This window comes from Pygocentrus nattereri, chromosome 3 (genome assembly GCF_015220715.1).
Source record: "Pygocentrus nattereri isolate fPygNat1 chromosome 3, fPygNat1.pri, whole genome shotgun sequence".
Classification (NCBI taxonomy): domain Eukaryota; kingdom Metazoa; phylum Chordata; class Actinopteri; order Characiformes; family Serrasalmidae; genus Pygocentrus; species Pygocentrus nattereri.
The window spans coordinates 13,736,438-13,756,353 of NC_051213.1; the positions used below are offsets into that span (position 1 = coordinate 13,736,438).

General features: G+C 39.2%; 2 protein-coding genes across 3 annotated transcripts in view; one reads left to right on the forward strand and one right to left on the reverse strand.

Moving 5' to 3' along the window:
• The first annotated feature begins 1,260 nt into the window (after positions 1 to 1,260).
• On the forward strand, positions 1,261 to 7,978 carry napga (N-ethylmaleimide-sensitive factor attachment protein, gamma a). The gene is made up of 11 exons (XM_017704274.2): positions 1,261 to 1,459; positions 1,849 to 1,916; positions 2,043 to 2,127; positions 2,981 to 2,998; positions 3,082 to 3,112; positions 3,704 to 3,813; positions 4,000 to 4,066; positions 4,196 to 4,266; positions 4,358 to 4,436; positions 4,515 to 4,724; positions 6,230 to 7,978. The coding sequence occupies exons 1-11, from the start codon at positions 1,407 to 1,409 to the stop codon at positions 6,374 to 6,376; spliced, it is 939 nt and encodes a 312-aa protein (XP_017559763.1). The 5' UTR covers positions 1,261 to 1,406; the 3' UTR covers positions 6,377 to 7,978.
• Positions 7,979 to 8,101: 123 nt separating this feature from the next.
• Positions 8,102 to 19,916, reverse strand: part of LOC108431241 (piezo-type mechanosensitive ion channel component 2) — a 143,376-nt gene continuing 131,561 nt past the window's right edge. Inside the window, exons 39-52 of one of the 2 annotated variants that reach the window (XM_017704263.2) lie at positions 19,530 to 19,712; positions 16,934 to 17,183; positions 16,152 to 16,284; positions 15,824 to 15,971; positions 14,748 to 14,962; positions 14,474 to 14,632; positions 14,077 to 14,224; positions 13,434 to 13,622; positions 13,158 to 13,250; positions 12,866 to 13,035; positions 12,197 to 12,313; positions 12,032 to 12,111; positions 10,301 to 10,514; positions 8,102 to 9,100 (exon numbers count right to left, since the gene is read on the reverse strand). In XM_017704263.2, coding sequence (XP_017559752.1) covers positions 8,848 to 9,100; positions 10,301 to 10,514; positions 12,032 to 12,111; positions 12,197 to 12,313; positions 12,866 to 13,035; positions 13,158 to 13,250; positions 13,434 to 13,622; positions 14,077 to 14,224; positions 14,474 to 14,632; positions 14,748 to 14,962; positions 15,824 to 15,971; positions 16,152 to 16,284; positions 16,934 to 17,183; positions 19,530 to 19,712 — 2,352 coding nt within the window. In that variant the 3' untranslated portion in view covers positions 8,102 to 8,847. The remainder of the gene's footprint in view (positions 9,101 to 10,300; positions 10,515 to 12,031; positions 12,112 to 12,196; positions 12,314 to 12,865; positions 13,036 to 13,157; positions 13,251 to 13,433; positions 13,623 to 14,076; positions 14,225 to 14,473; positions 14,633 to 14,747; positions 14,963 to 15,823; positions 15,972 to 16,151; positions 16,285 to 16,933; positions 17,184 to 19,529; positions 19,713 to 19,916) is intronic. The other variant, XM_037536789.1, reaches the window with a different exon arrangement.

Below are 19,916 nucleotides of genomic sequence, written 5' to 3' on the forward strand. Positions count from 1 at the left end.
AGGAGCAAAGTTCTTTCCTATGATGGAGTTGGGCTGGTTATCCAGTTTACTACCAAAATCCTGTTTTGTGAAATACTCCCTTTGTTAATCACTAGAAATTATCTTCAGCAGTATTAAATCATGTAAAGAGATTTTATTCCAAGTTTGGAGCATTTCTATTGGTCCATTCATCATGAATTTTTCACACAATGTAAAGGTGCTGCTGTTATGAATCAAATGATGAATGAAAATGAAATAACTAAAAAAAATAGATTTATTTATTTTTGGATAGAGACTGCATTTCTTAATATCCAAAATATAAGCAATATAAAATATCTCAATATATATGATGTCTTAGTACCTAGTACATATATTCTGTGTATATACATACATGGACACGGCATTCATTAAGTACACCTCCCTGTTTCAATGCTCATTGTCCATTTTATCAGCTGTACGTACAATATAGGTGCACTTTGTAGTTCTACAGTTAAAGACTGTAGTCCATCTGTTTCTCTGCTTACTTTGTTAGCCCCCTTTTACCCTGTTCTTCAGTGGTCAGGACCCCCGCATGACCAGGTATTATTTGGATGGTAGATCATTTTCAGCAATGCAATAACACTGTGTTGCACTGGTACGAATGGATCATACACAGCAGTGCTGCTGGAGTTTTTAAACACTGTGTCCACTCACTGTCCACTCCATTAGACACTCATACCTTGTCAGTCCACCTTGCAGATGTAAAGTCAGAGACGATAGCTCTGCTGCTGCACAGTTTGTGCTGGTCATCCTCTAATTCTTCATCAGTGGCCACAGGATATTGGCTGGGCATTTTTGGTTGGTGGACTATACTCAGTCCAGCAGTGACACTGAGGTGTTTTAAGAACTCCAGCAGCACTGCTGTGTCTGATCCATTCGCACCAGTACACATTAACACACCACCACCACGATGTCAGTGTTAATGCTGAGAATGATCCACCCCATAGATTATACCTGCTCTGTGGTGGTCCTGAGGGGGTCCTGACCATTGAAGAAGAGGGTGAAGGGGGGTAGCAAAGTCTGCAGGGTCTGTAATTGTAAGTATAGAAAGAAGGAGATGTACCGAAAAAAGTGGCCAGTCAGTGTATTTGTGTACTTAATACATATGTTTACATTTATGCCAGAAATAAAACTTTTCCTAAATGATGATACATATTTTGCAAAAGCGTGTTTTTCCCGCTAATGGGCCCTTTAAATGACTCCGGCTGTACTGTACACTAGGCGGCAGCTCGGAGCTCCGACAGCAGCAGAGACCACAGAGAGGACGAGTTAACCTACCGACCCGGCACTGAACACCGCAACAACAAAGCCAGCCAGCCAGCCAGCCTCCTGTACCACTACCAAACATTACAGCCGTTTAACCACGTAAGCCTAAAAGAGCCCGAAACATGGCTCAGAAGATAAATGAAGCCCATGAGCACATCGCCAAGGCTGAAAAATAGTAAGTTTTGCCGGCCTCGGTTTACGTTAGCTAAGCTGACACCATAACATGAGCAAACAAGTTAGCTAGCGTTAGCTAGGTTAGCTAACTAGCTACCTGGCTAGTTGGTGACATTTATCATAACATTGGGGAAATGCGGTCGCTTTTCACTGAGAAATGACAGTTGAAAGTTTAATATTTCAGTCAGTACATCAGCACACAGGCACTGACACCAGTCGTTCTTACATTCCACGTTTTACCACGATAGCGAGTCAAAATACAAAACACAGCATATCTCGGCTCGGCACAGCAATGCGGATCTATTTTAGCGAAGAGAAATAACCACGTTAACGCTAACTAACCTACAGAATACAGCAGCTGTTATTGACACCATTCCGTTATTTTTTCAGCCTAAAGACAAGTTTTATGAAGTGGAAGCCGGATTATGACAGCGCTGCGTCGGAATATGCGAAAGCAGGTAACGTTAAAAGTCAAGGGACCATCTTGGATTGAATAGTTTATGTTTGTGGATGTGTAGGGTGGCTGGAGATGCGGTGTGTTTGTCTTGCATGTAAATGTAAGATACGTCTTTGGTGACTTTCAGCTGTTGCTTTCAAAAACGCCAAACAACTTGAAGAGGCGAAAGATGCTTACCTGCAGGAGGCTGAGGCCCACACCAACAACAGATCGTATCCTTTCTCTTCTTACTGCCTTCCTGTAGTAGCAGTGGCTGAAAAATGTGAGCCACCATGTACATCCAGGAGTTTCCACACACCCCTCCTAATTAGTGAAGTCAGCTGCTTCAGGGTACATTTATTCTTGCCTGAGTTGGGCAAAAATTTCCAAAAGAAAGTAGTCATGACTGAATACTGAACACACTGTCCTAAATGTATTCGGTAACATGTTTCATTACAGTGCATAAAAAGTAACATATTCAGAATACATTTAGGATACGTATTGATAAGGCACATATTATTATATAATTGACGCTGTTCTTCGTGGTTGCTGGCAGTTTTCTTCCTGTAATTCTTCTCTTAATACGGTTCATGAAAATTAGCTTATCATTTGAATAAAGTTCTGAAATTCTCTTTTTTTTTCCTCTCTTATCACTGGCTTCAGTTCACTGCTGCTCCTGCAATCCCCTGGAGAGGAGTCCAGTACAACACTGATGCTTATCTAGTCACTCACAAACATGTCCACTACAAAAGGAGCTCAGTAACAGTGAGATTACAAACTGATCAGGACATTGGTTTATCAGTCTTTAGCAAGAACTATAGTATTTATGATGTATTCAGTAATGGAGGTCCTTTTAGAGCATATTTGATATGCTGCACTGATTTTAAAATATTTTAAAGTAAAAAAACAAGCAAGCAGTAAAAAAACAACAACAAAATCCCTATTAATACCCTTGATTTCAGTAGAAATGTTGGCTAAGCGGTTGTCTACAAACTTCTGGACAAATTGTGTACCTTGGTAAAAGCTGAGTCTTATCTTAAATACATTGCATTGATGCAAGCTGTTTCACCTTAAGTCGTGCTACAGACTTTTCCATGCTGCAAAGTGAGTATTCCTGATGCAGTATTACTATAATTTAGTGTACTTCAATGAGCAGTCCATACTAACCTGATAAGTTTTCTTTACAGAGCTCTCGAACAAGCGGGTATGATGCTGAAGGTGAGAGAGTGTGACAAAAATTAATTTAGAAAGTTCATTGAAAGCTTGTTTTATGTACACATTGTTAAACCAATATTATAGTACTACCACTGGTGCAGTAATTGTTTTTCTGAAGTGTACAGCAGTATGAATTGAATTGGAGAGGACTTTTATTCTGTGTGACTTGGTGATAACTGGTGATCACTGGGTGATGATGCGTGGGTTTCCTCCGGGTTCTCCGGTTTCCTCCCACAGTCCAAAGACATGCAGTCAGGTCGATTGGACGTGCTAAATTGCCCCTAGGTGTGAGTGTGTGAGACTGTCTGTGTCTGTCTGTCTGCCCTGCGATGGACTGGTGACCTGTCCAGGGTGTATTCTGCCTTCCGCCCAATGACTGCTGGGATAGGCTCCAGCACCCCCCGCGACCCTGACGGAGAAGCGGTTTAGAAAATGGATGGATGGATGGATGGATGGACTTAGTGATAATTAACTGTCCCTACAAGCTGTTGACTTTTTTTTTGGCATTAGACAAGCTCTACTGTTAGCTCTTTGGAAATATAACCAAATGCGAGCGAAGATTACTGTTATGCAATTTGTCTTTTTCTTATGCAGGACATGCAGAGGCTACCAGAGGCAGTTCAGTACATAGAGAAAGCCAGTATGATGTATGTAGAGAATGGTACACCAGATACTGCTGCCATGGCTCTTGACAGAGCAGGAAAGTAAGTGGTTGAAAAACATGCCAATTCAGGGTTCAAATTAACCTCAGTTTTTATTAAATATGGCCAGATAAATAATAATACATTGTATAGGTTATTGAGGGTTTTTTTTTACAGTGCATGTAAAATGCTTTACCGCTTTTTGATATTTGAAACTTTCAAAGTAATAGTTATAACTATAATTGGCAGATTGATAGAACCCGTGGATTTATCCAAAGCAGTGGATCTCTATCAGAGAGCCGCATCAGTGTTTGAGGTGAGTGCATAGATATTATCTGGCAAGAAACTAACTTTGCTGTGTAACAGCACCACTCCTGCTAGTTTTTGGGTTGTATTTGGCCTCTACTGCAGTGGCCACTGTGTCATGAAGTATATTCTTTTTCAGAATGAGGAACGATTGCGACAGGCTGTGGAGCTGCTTGGCAAATCATCCCGACTTCTTGTCAGACAAAAGAAGTAATGCTTGCCCCCTTTTAAGTGTATGAGACTATGGGCTATGTAATGTTTGTTTTTGCACTACTTAAAGAGTTTCTCTTTTTCCCCGAAGGTTTGATGAAGCAGCAGTGTCACTCCAGAAGGAGAAGAACATGTATAGAGACATAGAAAATTATCCAACATGTTTTAAGGTACCTCTCAGTTTAGTCAAATGGTAATTTGATTAAGTGTATCATGATGTGTCATTTCTTTTGTTCTCTTTTGTTCAGAAAACTATTGCACAGGTGCTGGTCCACCTACACAGAGGAGATTTTGTTGCAGCTGACAAGTGTGTTCGGGAGAGCTACAGTATCCCAGGGTTCAGTGGGAGTGAGGACTGTGTTGCCTTGGAGCAGCTTTTACAGGGCTATGACCAGCAAGACGAAGACCAGGTGTCCCTTGTGTGTAACTCACCGCTGTTCAGATACATGGACAATGATGTAAGTTCTTTATTCTCAACTCCATTGACTAATGTTGCCTCAGCAATTCCCAGTTTGAATCCAGAGCCTATATATCTTTGCTGTCTTTAAACTGAGGGTCTGACAACAAAAACATATTTGTAATTATATGACCAAAAACTGTTTGACCATATACGTTGACAAAGTCTCTTATGTAATAATGGGCTGCTGAAAGTTTTTCATGCTAAAGTTCTAAAGTTATATTTACTATTCATCAGTAGCTCGTAAATGCCATGACTGCAGCTAGCTCTATCTCTGTAGCTTTCAAAATCTGTTGATTCATAATTAAATGACTTTGTAATACAGGAAACAATTTGTGTGCTAATGTTACATGGGTTTGCTTCTCTATCAGACAATAAGAAACCGAGAAACACAGTTTCACACAGTGCATCATGAGTATTCCATGTCTATTGCCATGCACTGTAACAGTGCTCTGGATATTGCACTATTAATGGCAGAAACTAACTAGTTGGTTTTGTAGACTCCCACAGTCATGTCCTGTGTGGTGAATAGGATATAGTTTTGGGCTTAATATTTGAGGCAGATGTCCAAGTTTGTCATCAGGGATATAATTATGTGAAGTAAGGTAAAGTTGCTGAATTTCTTCAGTGTTTCTTCATCTGCTGCCATGCCTCTTCAGATTCATCTCTTAAGGGACTGGCAGGTATGGTATTTTGTTAAGTACCTCTTCCTTGAATATTTCTGTTTTTAACCACATTTATCAAATATGTATGTTCCTTTGCACAGAATTGTAGTGTAAACCCTCTACTCCAAATACCTTGCCTGCTTGACTGTCCTGTTGTACTGTACTTAAACCTAGTGGTTTGTAGATTAAGTCTATAAAATAGATATAGGCGGGCAATATACATACCTTTCCTAAATCTGTTTTACACACTAATATACACTATATGTCAGAAAGACAGTAGACACCTGCTCTTTTAAAGCATATTGCTGTAAGGATTTGAATGCATTCAGCCACAAGAGCATTAGTGAGCTCAGGTACTGATGTTAGATGATTAGTTCTGGATGAAAAATGTCACTCATCCCAGAGGTATTGTATGGAGCTTAATCAATTTAGAGAGCACAGTTCCTCTGCTCCACAGCCCAGTGCTGGGGGTTTTATACCCTTCTAGCCAATGTCTGGTATCAGAAATGGTGATCTGCGTTAGAAGGGTTTGTACATAAAGTGTATCCTGAATGTAATTACATCATATATAGATCTCCAGGTTCACTGTGTTTTAGTGCCAGTGTCCCGGTGTTTGAGAAAGCTGCATTTGCTATGTTTCAGTACATGGTCTTACCCCCTGTCAAATTTCATGTAGATTTAGTATTACCTAAACACAAAATCCTCCCACATTTAAAAGTCTTATAATGAGTGTTAAAACTGACGGTTGCACCCATACCTAAGCTGTTCTATCCCTGCTTATAGGTTTGTGCTTCTAAATCTGCTAATCGAGACCTTAAAGTTCTTTCTTAATTGTTTCCAGTATGCTAAGCTGGCTCTCTCTTTGAGTGTGCCTGGAGGAGGAAAGAAGAAGAAGGCTGCTGTTGCTGCTCCTGGAGATGGAGGAGTTAATGGTGGGGCTGCTGGGCCTGAGGAAGAGGAGGATGATTATGCAGGAGGACTCTGTTAATTGCTTTGATTGCTGACCCCAGACCAGTGTCCTTCCTCAGCCCCAGGAAGATATTTTCCAGTACTGTACATCAGCTGTTGTAAACATGTCTTTTTATTTATGCCTTTTTATTTACCTTTAAAGCTAAGTCAAAAATTGCCAGTGATACTGAAGCCATCCCAGAATTAGCTCTGAGGGCAAATGTAATGGGTGTGGTGTGGAAGGACTGAACTGTCCTGTAGCATTTAGCATTGGTGTTAATTGAATGCCTCAGTCGCTACAGCATAAAAAAACTAGCGTTCCAGGCATTGCAATACTTGATTGAAGCTTTAAGGTTTTCAGTATGGGGATCTGGTTGTAGGTCAGCAAGGACGGCTTTTACTCTGCGCCTTTTTCCCCCACTTACTGGAGGGCACATTCTCCATTCCTTAGCATGGCTGAACTGCCTTACCAAATACTAGCACCGAACATGGCCATACCTAATGCCTTCAGCCTAGGAACATTTAGCCTAGGCATAAGCATGATTTTGCTGTATTTAGTCATCACAGTGATGATTTTCAGTTGTCATACACTTTTGACATCATTTTCCTGACTTAAAATTGGCCAGGAAAGGTTGGTGTGGCTGTAAACATAATAAATGATTAAAGAAATGATCCTACAGGATCATAGTTTAAAGACATATTATGCTGTTATCTGGATGTAAGTATTCATAATGATATTAAACTATGTATCATGTACACATATATAGGATCCAAACTGAAGTTCTGTTCTCTATTTAAAATGAGATTCTTACGTATACTTTATAATGGCACTGCTATAGTGTTTGAAGATGTTATGCAGTTGTTACAGACTAAATCCGAAGGCTCTTATTTAATGGGACCTGTATTGTTGATTTTGGTGAAATGTGTGAGGAAGCTTGATTTACATCAATTTGTCATGATTTCATGATTATTAGATTTATTTAACCTTCTAAGCAAATTGAATGTGTACAAAGATATAAGACACAGTAATTTGTCATGTATTCACTTTCAGGTGTAAAGAAGTTTCAAATCTTAGTACTAGTTTACTTTATACTTCAGATACACCCGTGCCTGAAAATTTAAAGTAGAAGTAGTGAAAGGAAATGCATGAAGTATTATTGCAAAATAACCTATTAATTACATTCATAATTTATTTTGAAACCACAGGCTATATCAAAAACCTTCTTAAATAGCTACATGATATGCAAAAGTGCATGAAATGCCTTAACATTACTGGCTGTACTCTGATATGCCTTCTGTAGTGTTTTTTTTTTTTTTTTTTTTTTTAAATGCACATTGAAATTTCAGGGAACAAATTCTATTTGAAGTAGATTTACAAGGACTTAATTTGGTAGGATTGGAGAATGTTGATTAAGATGAATATTTTGTAAATATCTCTCATGCTGTATTTCCCATGACCTGTGCTCTGTGATGTATGCACCCGATGTTCCATAATGAAAAAATTCTGTTCTTGTTATAAGTTTCTGAATTGCATGCAGATGGTCCAACATGTAGCAGCTGTAATCAATATATCCACTAAAAGTTTGCAACACTTTCTTGGCCCTAACAAAATTCTACCATAAAACAAAAACCTTACCTAAAATATTCATGTTTGTCTGCATGTATGTCTTTTCTAGGAATGATCCCTTTCCCATCTTATGACGGGATTATTGTTAATTATTACTAGTCATTGGTGGACACAATTATTAACACAGACAACATGCTGTTGATTTCCAAAATGTGCTTTATGCTTAGATCATTAAATTACATCCAATTCTGCAGAGCATTCCCTAACAGTAGAGAAGAACCCAATTTTCCATGCTGTGGCTATTTTCTGGCCTGTGTGGAAGAACAAACTTTGAATGCTGCTTTGACAGGATGACAGTCTTTTTTTTTTGAGAAAGCCGTCCTCTGGTTCTTTTGTATTGGCTCTCTGCACAATCTACAACATTAAGCAAACATAGACCATAATCCTGTGTGGAATGTCACACTCTTAATCTTTTGAAGAACCCAAGCACTTCCAGAATCAGGAAAATCATTTTGTCTCAAGTCAAAAGTGGCTAGTGTCTGTCAGTTGCTGTGCCTTTTCTTCCACTGCGTGTCTTTACAGCCAGCTACTAGGACAGCATATTGCACAACCCGTGGATCAATGCATTTCATCTCAGAGGCTTCTAGCAGATAGGGGGCAGTAGAGTACACAGCTGAGCCCTGAAGCCAGCCTCTCTCATTCAAGTCCCTGGCAGCTGCTACACTCTTAATCCACTGGCTTTTCAGGTTCAGGTTAGTACATAACGTACATATACTGTTGAACAGCTACGCCTGCATGTCACATTGCTGAAGGCAGTGGGGCCTTTTCTTATTCACAAGCTTACAAACGCACTGAATATGTGGACATGCTCTTCTGCACTGCAGCTTCGGCAGCTGTGTCCGTCCTCTCTCACCGCCTTCTTGTTCCGTGTAAGCTTCTGTGGCTCATTTAGTCTTCTCCCTGGTCCATTTGATCATGGTCTCAGGTGAGCGGTAGAGGAAGATGAGCTTAGCGTACAGGTCTTCCTCCAACTCCAGCTCTCCAGTCTCTCGGACGAGGAAAATGTCTGTGCACAGTTTGAGGATGCGGTCCACACAGGGCAGCTCCTCGAACATGATGGAGTGTGAGATTCCGCTGAAGAATTCACGCACAAACTTTCCGATCACCAGTACCACAGAGGCATACAGACCCATTATGCTGCAAGGTAGAACGGTGGGGACAACTTGTTAAGTTCACATCAGTGAAATCAGAATGTTTCAGTCTACTAATGATTTCTTGCATAGTTCACTACATCATACAAAATGATCAACTTGCATGAAAAAGTCCCAGTGCATTTAAAAAAAAAAAGAAATTCTGGATAACCCGTTATATGAATCTACTTACACAGGGGCGTTCTAACACTTTCATTGAATATGTTTATGAGGTGATACTTGAGTATTTATAAAGAATTTATGCCAGTGATACAAGATGTTTTAAGAACTGATGCACATTTGTTGCATTCATAACAAAAAATCACAGTACATTTTCTGCTGATGTGTACACTGTTAGAAATAAAACATCTGCGCAGGTACATTTCTTGTTTATCAAAGTACAAACAATGTAAATGATTCCTAAAAGGTACAACGGTGGTTTTAAGGTCTAGTTGTGTATCTTAAGTTTTTCCCAGTGGAAAGTATGTACTTGTACCTTTTTGTAGCCTAAAGTTTTAAATCAACAATAAAATAAAACCCTGGAGAATGAGATGGGGTGTGTGGCATCAGTACTAATTTCAATGTATTATGGTAAAATTATGTTCCCTGACTAAAGGAACTGATGTGTTCTTGAAGGTACCACCCCAGTGAGAGTCCATTTAAAAGCACATAATTTTGTACATTTGTTATTGGTGTCCCGCGACCCTGTCGGAGAAGCGGCTTAGTAAATGGATGGATGGATGGATGTTATTGATGTAGAAATAGAGAAAAGGGATTTCTGCCTTTCCTCAAGTAATAATTTGCCAAGATTATTTCTGTTCTAGTGCATGATTGTATTTTTTCACCACATTAGGAAGAATATGTAGGTAATATGTTATTTTTCACTTACATTATAAAGATTTACCATTTCTACAGTAAATGGTGTTCTACATTAGGCTCTTATTTTATTAGTTGTATTACTTGTGCATGATTATTTACAACAGACAAATGTCTGTCGATTTAATTTTAAAGTGCAAAAATTGAATTGAGGTACATAATTACTAAATCTGATTTTTAATGCTTACACATGTGCTATGACGTTTCTGTGCAGGTAGCCTTCAAATAAGTGTTATCAAGTTCTGTTTCTCAAGGATGATAGTTTGCACTCAAATTACTGTGATTCAAAAACATCAGATCTTTGACAACATAATCTCTTAATCCCTCTTACCCATAGCCAGCGAGGAAGCTCAAACTGGGAGGACTAACTTTATCACTGAAGACATACAGCTGCAGTCCAGCCTCCTTCTTCTGCCCCTCCCTCGCCCTGCATCTCATGTTAGTCTTTTCCTCTGGCGACTGGTCGACAATCCACCACTCTTGGATTTCACCGCTGCTGTTGTTGGTTCGCTCCAGGTCCAAAAGGATGTCCTCATAACCGTCCTCTGCAATGAGGAAAACAGAGCCACATGGTTGATCTTTTCAAAGCACGAATGCCAGATGCACTGAAAAAGGGTTTTGTTGTGCTCTGTAAATCAGTTGCGTGACGCAGAAAACAGACTCAAAATGAAATGAAAAGTGAAGCATTTCCACCCACAAAAAAGACCATATAGAATCTCATAATAATAACTTACTATTTCACAATAATGAGAAGGTTTACCCATAATTATGACTTCAGATCTCATAATAATTAGAAAAAAAATCATAATTATGACATAAGTTATTACTATGAGCTGCTTAGTCATAATTATGCCATATTTAATCATGATTGAGATGGAATCTAGGATAAGATGTCATTAATATTAGATGGCAAGTCATAATTATGAGATGCAATGTCAATTATGAGATAGTCATAATTATGAGACAGGATGTCATTATTATTAGACAGCAAGTCATAATTATGAGATTCTAAGTCATTATTATGGGAAACTTTCTCATTGTCATGATTATACATTTTCAGTGGTGAAAATGGGCTTCTATGGACACCTGTGGAGAGAAACGAAAGAATGGAAAACAAGGTGTCTGTCATGTTATGTCATCTTAAAGCTGATTAAAACTACATAATTAAAACTAGAAAACCTTTTTGTTCTCTTCATTTTAGTTCAGAATGACTCAAAAGCAAAAAACCTCACTAATTAGCACAGCGAGTTAATGCACCATTCAGTTTTCTAGACTTTTCCATACTGAGATGAAGGAGGACAGATGTGCAGGGATGTTGCCCAGATATGCAGGGAACTCAGTCAGTTTTATATTTGACGTTTTCTGGATATTCAACTTTCTCTAAAATGATTTAAAAATGTTCTTCAGTGCATTTAGATGAATAGAATAGAACAGAAGCATGTCACCTTAAAGAGCTACTTCACAGAAAGTTTTGTATTTATTTATTTATTTATTTATTTATTTATTTAATGACAGTTTGGAGATAACATCTATTCATGGTGGAGAGGGAGAGTGTTCAGCATCAGTGTTTCAAGGCATAACAGTCCCCAAAGAAAACTGTTTTTAAATTTACAACCATTATCAACATTACATATACAAACTCAGAAGATACATATAAGTATCACTGGTTGTAAAAAGTAATATGACATTCAGTCCTTGTCTTCTGTAAGAAGCCTAACTAATTTTTTAAAAAGAGGTTTCTTTTGATTGTTTGAAACGATGTACCCGATGAAATGAACTCTGAAATGTATTTGTTTTATCTCTTCCATCAGTGCAGGTTGTGGTATTGAGGTACTGTCACTTTAAGATGCTCCTAACAGCTTCTGTAAAGCTAATGGGAGTCTTAAAAAGATCTAGGCCCACAGAGCAGCTTCATCAGCACTAATGACAGTAAGAAGCTCAAACATTTGCTCAGTGTTTGGCTTTTTTTTTTTTGTTGCTAGAATGTATCTCATTTTCCTTGTAGAGTGTGGACAGCTCTAACTCTTATGTCAGTCAAATTCAAGAAATGTGTAGTATTTACCTCCATAAAGCTGATCAATAGGTTTAGCATTGGAGTCACTGGGTGCTCGTATGTAGCAGGGGAAGACTTGTTCTATTACTCTGTGAACAAAATACAACACAAATTAGATGCCTTTGTGCATGTGAGTAGAATTGCTGGTTGAATTGAGCTCTGCATTTTACTTACACAGCCTCGTTCCTTGTTCCGTTTAGCAAATATATTAACTTCTGTTTTGTATTCCTGTCCAGATACGTAACATGCTTGTCCATGGCAACTTCAGCCTTTGCTCCAAGACTGAGGTTCCTGTCAGTTAAAAGGTAGAAAAATACAGAGCATCTTATAATAACAACAACAACAGTAATAATAATTATTTTTTATTTGTTTATTTATTTATTTTTAATTACGGTCCTTAACCATGCCTGAGAGAAAGTTTTCTTTAAGGTAATCAGTATAAGTAAAATACAGCTAAAATGCTACTGAGTTTAAATGTTTATCATGGTCACTATAATAATAATAATAATAATAATAATAATAATAATATTCTAAAAATAGAAAATAAGATTTTGCAAGTTCGGCCCACGCCTTCCAAAACCAGCTGCAGTATGAGGACAGACTACAGGACAATATTATGTTATGTACATTATCAGTCCTAAAAGGGAAATTTGTCATTTTGCTGCCTAACTATGCCCAACTGGGGAGCAGCACAGCATCGCCTGCAGACCAGTGCCCCCTGAGGCAGTGGGGCGTTAAGTGCCTTGCCCAAGGGCACAACCAGGTATACCTAGTCAGTCATGGGAGAGCTCAGTAATGGTTCACAGCAAATTCTCAGAACACAAAAGACTTTATGAAGACTACCTCTGGATAGTCCAGGACATGGTAACAGGAAATAGGTCTTCTTTGCTTAGTACGTCCATCAGGTTCTTCCTGCTGGGTGGGCTGATGGTCCACAGTGAGTTAGAACTTCCCTCTAACTCAGCCACTGTCACATCCTCAGCTGTGTATGCCTCTAAGAACTGCATTGCACTCTGAAGAGAATAAAGAGGATCCATGTATTGCATCTATGTGTCTCATGTATAGTTTTTGATGCCATAAGAAATGAGATAGCAGAGGATGCTATGAGTGTAAACTGCATCAGGTGCCAACATACTGGAATGTAGTTGTATGAATTCATGAACCCCAAGAACTGTCCTTCAGTCATGTCCTTCAGCTGATTCTGCTGAGCGCTCATCGTGAAGATCGGCTGAAAAACATAGCAAACAGGTCATTACAGCCAACGAACAGGTTCAGATAATGCAGTGTAAATCATCAGTGTATCACATTTCATTCCCAACCATTCCCACTTTCTTCCAATTTAATCAATCCACTGATCCTGAATCCGAGCAGTGTTCTTTAGAGCACTGGATTGTCTAATGAGAATATATACCTGAAATCCTCCCAGAGTGATGGTGACAGACACATCCAGAGGTTTGTTGACAACGCCGGCCACTGATTTGACCAAGGACATGAAGAGCAGGGGGAACCAGACGATGCAGATGAGCAACATCACGATCATACCACCCATCCCATACTTCACTACCTTCTTTTTTTTCTGTCCACGTGGCTGAGGATACCTCTGACAAATCACACACATACACATAAATACGGTCACAAACCTGACAGTTGACCCTGTCTGTCACTTTATAAATAAAATATAAAAAAGAGATCATCAGGAATTGCAAAAACTGTGAGTAAACAAAACCTTTATACTTCTAAATGGGTGAATAATTACATTTTTATTTGCCAGGAACAACCATCATAGATAAAAAAGGAGCTCAAAGTGTTGCACACAAACAAAGACAGTGTCACTGATGCAAAGCACCACTTATGAAGCACCAAAAGCTACTGCAGTGCTAACGGTGCCCCCCGTGGAGAACCTTCAGCCTGCTAAATGTTAGTGATTAAGTGAATGACTAAAGTTACAAGCCAAGTCCATAAAGTACTTCATATCTAATCACAAACAAGCACAACAGCCGGATATTTTTACAATATTAAACACAATAAAAGAATTAATAATGACTCTTTCTCACTTTCTCTGACTCCCTCCAGCACTTGAGCACAAATATATGTGCATAAATGTCCTCCACACAGATCCAGCTGGATAGACTGAGAGTGGTGTCTGTCCACACCCAGTCCATCACAGCCCGCAACTCTGTCAGAAACGGAACCAACCGGAACCTGCAAACCCGAACAGACATGAGTGAATGAATTAGGAATGTATGGAAATATAACATCTGGTTGATGAGTCTGATAAATCAACATAAATACTTTTTCCACTAAACCAGCATAACTCATTGAGCCTGTTGTGAATCAAGCACTAAATGAGTGGAATTTCCCTTTAGAAATTGAACGTTTATGTGATTTTAAAAGCATAAATGTGCTCTTTCATGGTGATTTGGTTTGACAATGAGTAAACATGGCTCTCACCCCTGAAACAGGAAAAGGTTGACGTAATTATAGCTTTTGGTCAGGAAGTTGCCCAGCACTCGTGTAGGGTAGCCGCAGCGAATCTGGTATGCTGACAAGCCGAAGTAGATGCACTTCACAAAGTACCAGAGCTGGGCCACCATATTCTGACTGAAACGCCTAACAGAATAAAATGACTGTTAAAACCATAAGGGTGACTTTGTGACCTGTTTGAGTTTGTAATGTATAGCAAATTTAAAGGAAACTTGTGGTTTTACAGTAAGAGAAGACTTGCCTTTCAGTGACGCCAGGAAGTATGAAAAACATCCAGAAGTGGATGCCGAACACCAAGATAACCTGGAAGATGACCTTTCCCATAACAGTCTTCCTCAGGTATAGGGCTCGGTCCACCACCATAGTACCAAACTGGATCAGGACCATCACCAGAAATGCTTCTGGAACCTGATCCTCAGACAGAGAGGATGTGATGTCTGCAGCAGCAGAGTGTTTCTACAAAGAGATGGAGGCATAAACTACTGTGCAAATATCCTAGGCAGCCAAGAAATTGGTTTAAAATGACTAATCTAAGCATCAAGCGTGGTTTTGCATATTTATTATCATAATTTTTTTTGTGAAAAATATATATTATATATACACAATACAGTACAAATGTTTTAGGCACCTGTTTATCTGGGCAGAAAGTGTTTTTTTTTTGCTCAGAAAACAATAAATACAAATTACATTACTAAAATAAATATTGATTTTACAAATGTCAATGTGTACGTTCAACCATTTCCAAATATCTACAGGTGGAGAGATAATGTAAAATATGGTGTGCTTGTGATGGAATTTAATAAAACTATGTGATGGCTGAGGACCCACAGATGACCAAAATGTCTAGCTCACAATCAAAAACACTCTTACTGCTGATATAATTTGTTTAACCCCTCAACATTGTAGGCTTATGATACACTGAGGCTCATTATTAACTACAGGGACTTCAGTGCAAACTAAGGGAGCGTAATAAAACTTTGGGCCTGCCAGCAGGTCCATGGCTTGTTAAGGGACAATGTGCTTAGATGCTAAATTAAATAAAAACAATTGTATACATAGAAAGATAGGAATTAAGGGCCTTGAAACAAATCATAGTGAGCAGTTTGAGCTATAAGATCATTAAGCATTTTCTAACTAGTGTTTGAATTCATATAAAGGGTTATGTTGCCTTACGTAGCTGTATACAAAAATGGAAATGCAAACATGTTTTAATGAAGTCCCGATTATGCTTCCATACATAAGCCATTTCTGCCAGAGCAGTTCAGCATCTAATTTGTCACATCAGTTGCCCTGTGATAAAAGCAGTGCAGGACGTACCCCAAAGGCCCAGAACCCAAAAACAATGATAATGAAGTCAACGGTGTCAGCTAGAAACATGAGCACATAGACGTCTGTCACTGCGCTGTACTCTGGGTAGATCAGGTTGTAGAAAAACTGGCGGATTGGAATGTAGATCTCCAGCGTTCTGGAATGAAACACATGTTGGAGAAAAAGATTTAGTGTGATCCTAAATGAAAATGCTGGACCCAGTGTATCACAGAAGAATCAAGTAATTCATAGGAAGCAACGCGATGCATGTAAAATGCATAAAAATGCAGAAGCAATTGAGAATGGAGAACTGTACTGAGGTTTTCAGAGGATTTACGTGTGAACAGTGAATTTCTTGGCTTTGATGAGTTGCTCTCGAAGTTTCTCCAGAACGAGCTCTTTACGACTCTTCTGCTGAACACCCAAAACACTGCCTGCACGACACACACTCGACCTTGTGCCTGAACTGCCTACAGAAACAACAGAAACACAGGAAGTGAGACAAATTTAAAATATTACTTAAAATATTATTTAACGCCAAAGATGTCACAGATGTCAACATACTAAGGCTTATTACTCAGTAATTACTGAATAGCAATGCATAATAATTCAGTTAATAGCTTGGACTAAATGTAAAAACTATTATTATGTATTAACTTTGTATTAACTATGTATTAACTTTAGTCGAATTTGAGGCTTATTATACTGGGTGAATGGGTGAGTGATTGTTTGGTCTGCCCTGTCAGCCAGTACGGTTCTCAATTAACTGTTTAAGGGTGAATCATACAAAAAGAGAGAAGATTCTTAGACCTTAAACTCCAGAGAACTTCTAACATAACTAGGCTTTTGTTCCTCACTCTCATAACTATATAACTTAAACTGTTGTTTCATAGTAGTTACTGAGTAATTCATGGTAGTTACAATAACATGGTAGTTGAATAACATGCCTGAAGATTCATACATAAAAAATACTAAAGATTGCTAATTGAATAATGAGACTGAAGATCAATAACTAATAAAAGCCTGTAGTTTGTAGAGTTAATGGTGTCCGTACAATATAAAAAGTGTCCTTTTTGCATCTGTGGTCATACTATCCATGCTCCAACTGAGCATACTCACCTCCTCTGGAGCGCACTGAGCGGCGGGAAATGTGTGATCCTGCACTGGAGCTATGTCGGCGTACGGCGGAAAGAGAATGTGAGTGTTTTCTGGACATGCGGATGTATGTGGACTCCACTGAAGCTTCACGGCTGAGGGAGCTCCTCTCTGGCCGGACTCTGGATTTCTCCTCACTGTCTGAGTCTGTGTGATTGGCCACTGCAGTTTTACCTCCTGATCTGGGCTCATCCTCATCCCACAGACCATGACACTGAACCAGAGAGAAAGAGTACAAACACCAGATGTGATACAGCTGTTCAAACTATTATATAAAAATGGTCAGAATAGTGTTGCATTGATATATTGTGAAGTGCTGTCAAGTCGATTCGACCATATGAATAGTCTTTGTCCTCAATATCTCATCTTCAATTCAAATTGTAATGCTCTGACTACCAAAACCCAAAACTACATTACTTCAAATACAAATAGTAAAGGTGAGTTTGGGATGAAGGCAAATTACATTAGAGAAAGTAGAGAAGAACACAAACAAACACTCTCATTATTAAAAGACACAGATAGCAAACTATAAACATTACACCACAGTTAGTTATGACTTTGCAATGTGATTGGCTGAGAGACATTCTTTGAGTGCCAGTATGTCTCCATACACAGTGTTTATGTGTCTCTGATCACATTTTTCTGATCTCTCCACCTTTTTCACCTGGAACTTAAAAATAGCTGCCAACCACTACAAAACAAGACAGCTATTACAACATTACCTGCTAATAGATCACGTATGCATAATCACTGCCTTAAAACTAATCATAAATATCTATACAAACTGTGGCATAAGGTCATGCCTCATGGTGTGTGACTGTGGATATTGGTATTGATGTGCTTTCAGTCTTGTGCCTACAACAGCAGACCAGTGGCAATATTTCATATATTACTGCATAGATGTAATATATAAATGTTACAGTGCATCCGGAAAGTATTCACAGCGCTTCACTTTTTCCACATTTTGTTTTGTTACAGCCTTATTCCAAATTGAATTAAATTAATCTTTTTCCTCTAAATTCTACACAAAATACCCCATTGTGACCATGTGAAAAACGTTTTCTCGAGAGTTTTGAAAATTTATTAAAATTAAAAAACAAAGAAATCATATTTACATAAGTATTCACAGCCTTTGCTTAATACTTTGTAGAACCACCTTTGGCAGCAACTACAGCCTCAAGTCTTTTTGAATATGATGCCACAAGCTTGGCACACCTATCTTTAGGCAGTTTTGCCCATTCTTCTTTGCAGTACCTCTGAAGCTCCATCAGGTTGGATGGGAGACGTCTGTGCACAGCCATTTTCAGATCTCTCCAGAGATGTTCAATCGGATTCAAGTCTGGGCTCTGGCTGGGCCACTCCAGGACATTCACAGAGTGGTCCTGAAGCCACTGCTTTGAGATCTTGGCTGTGTGCTTCGGATCGTTGTCCTGCTGAAAAATGAACCGTCGCCCCAGTCTGAGGTCAAGAGCGCTCTGGAGCAGGTTTTTATCCAGGATGTCTCTGTACATTGCGGCATTCATCTTTCCCTCTATCCTGACTAGTCTGCCAGTTCCTGCTGCTGAGAAACATCCCCATAGCATGATGCTGCCACCACCATGCTTGACTGTAGGGATGGTATTGGCCTCGTGATGAGCAGTGCCTGGTTTCCTCCAAACATGACGCCTGGCATTCACACCAAAGAGTTCAATCTTTGTCTCATCAGACCAGAGAATTTTGTTTCTCATGGTCTGAGAGTCCTTCAGGTGCCTTTTTGCAAATTCCAGACGGGCTGCCTTGTGCCTTTTACTAAGGAGTGGCTTTCGCCTGGCCACTCTGCCATACAGGCCTGATTGGTGGATTGCTGCAGAGATGGTTGTCCTTCTGCAAGGTTCTCCTCTCTCCACGGAGGAACGCTGGAGCTCTGACAGAGTGATCATTGGGTTCTTGGTCACCTCCCTGACCAAGGCCCTTCTCCCCCGATCGCTCAATTTAGACGGCCGGCCAGCTCTAGGAAGAGTCCTGGTGGTTCCGAAATTCTTCCATTTACGAATGATGGAGGCCACTGTGCTCATTGGGACCTTCAACGCAGCAGTAATTTTTCTGTATCCTTCCCCAGATTTGTGCCTCGAGACAATTTTGTCTCGGAGGTCTACAGACAATTCCTTTGACTTCATGCTTGGTGTTTGCGCTCTGACATGCAGTCAACTGTGGGACCTTATATAGACAGGTGTGTGCCTTTCCAAATCATGTCCAATCAACCACAGGTGGACTCCATTTAAGCTGTAGAAACATCTCAAGGATGATCAGTGGAAACAGGATGCACCTGAGCTCAATTTTGAGCTTCATGGCAAAGGCTGTGAATACTTATGTAAATATGATTTCTTTGTTTTTTAATTTTAATACATTTTCAAAACTCTCGAGAAAACTTTTTTCACATGGTCACAATGGGGTATTTTGTGTAGAATTTAGAGGAAAAAGATTAATTTAATTCAATTTGGAATAAGGCTGTAACAAAACAAAATGTGGAAAAAGTGAAGCGCTGTGAATACTTTCCGGATGCACTGTATATTTGTACTACCTTAAGAATGGAGCGATGGAAGAAGAGTGCCAGCAGTTGAACCAGGTCATAATGTACATAACCCTCTTTCTTCTCCACTCCTATAATATTTGGAGGATGAAAGGGTTTGGTCTTGTCTAGCTCTATATTCTGATTGAAGAAGAAGAATCCAAACTGGAAGAAGTATTTTATTACGATTGTCACCTGGATATAAAAAAAAGAATACAAAAAGTTTAAGGTTGAAGCTGAAATGAAAGTTTATATGCATAATAGTACCTTACCCATACTTAAAGAGGGATATTCAAGGTGGTAGCGCCTGTGACTTTAAAACAACAATCATTTTACTACAGCCTGAAATCAAAATTTGATTGGTGAGCAGCACTATATGTACACCAACATCTCCCGACT

Bases quoted from the DNA above. Each gene is read 5' to 3' on its own strand.
- napga (XM_017704274.2), top strand. From the start codon at position 1,407: ATGGCTCAGAAGATAAATGAAGCCCATGAGCACATCGCCAAGGCTGAA. The intron at 3,814-3,999 runs GTAAGTGGTTGA...TATAATTGGCAG, and splicing joins GCTCTTGACAGAGCAGGAAA to ATTGATAGAACCCGTGGATT. The intron at 4,437-4,514 runs GTACCTCTCAGT...TCTTTTGTTCAG, and splicing joins ATTATCCAACATGTTTTAAG to AAAACTATTGCACAGGTGCT.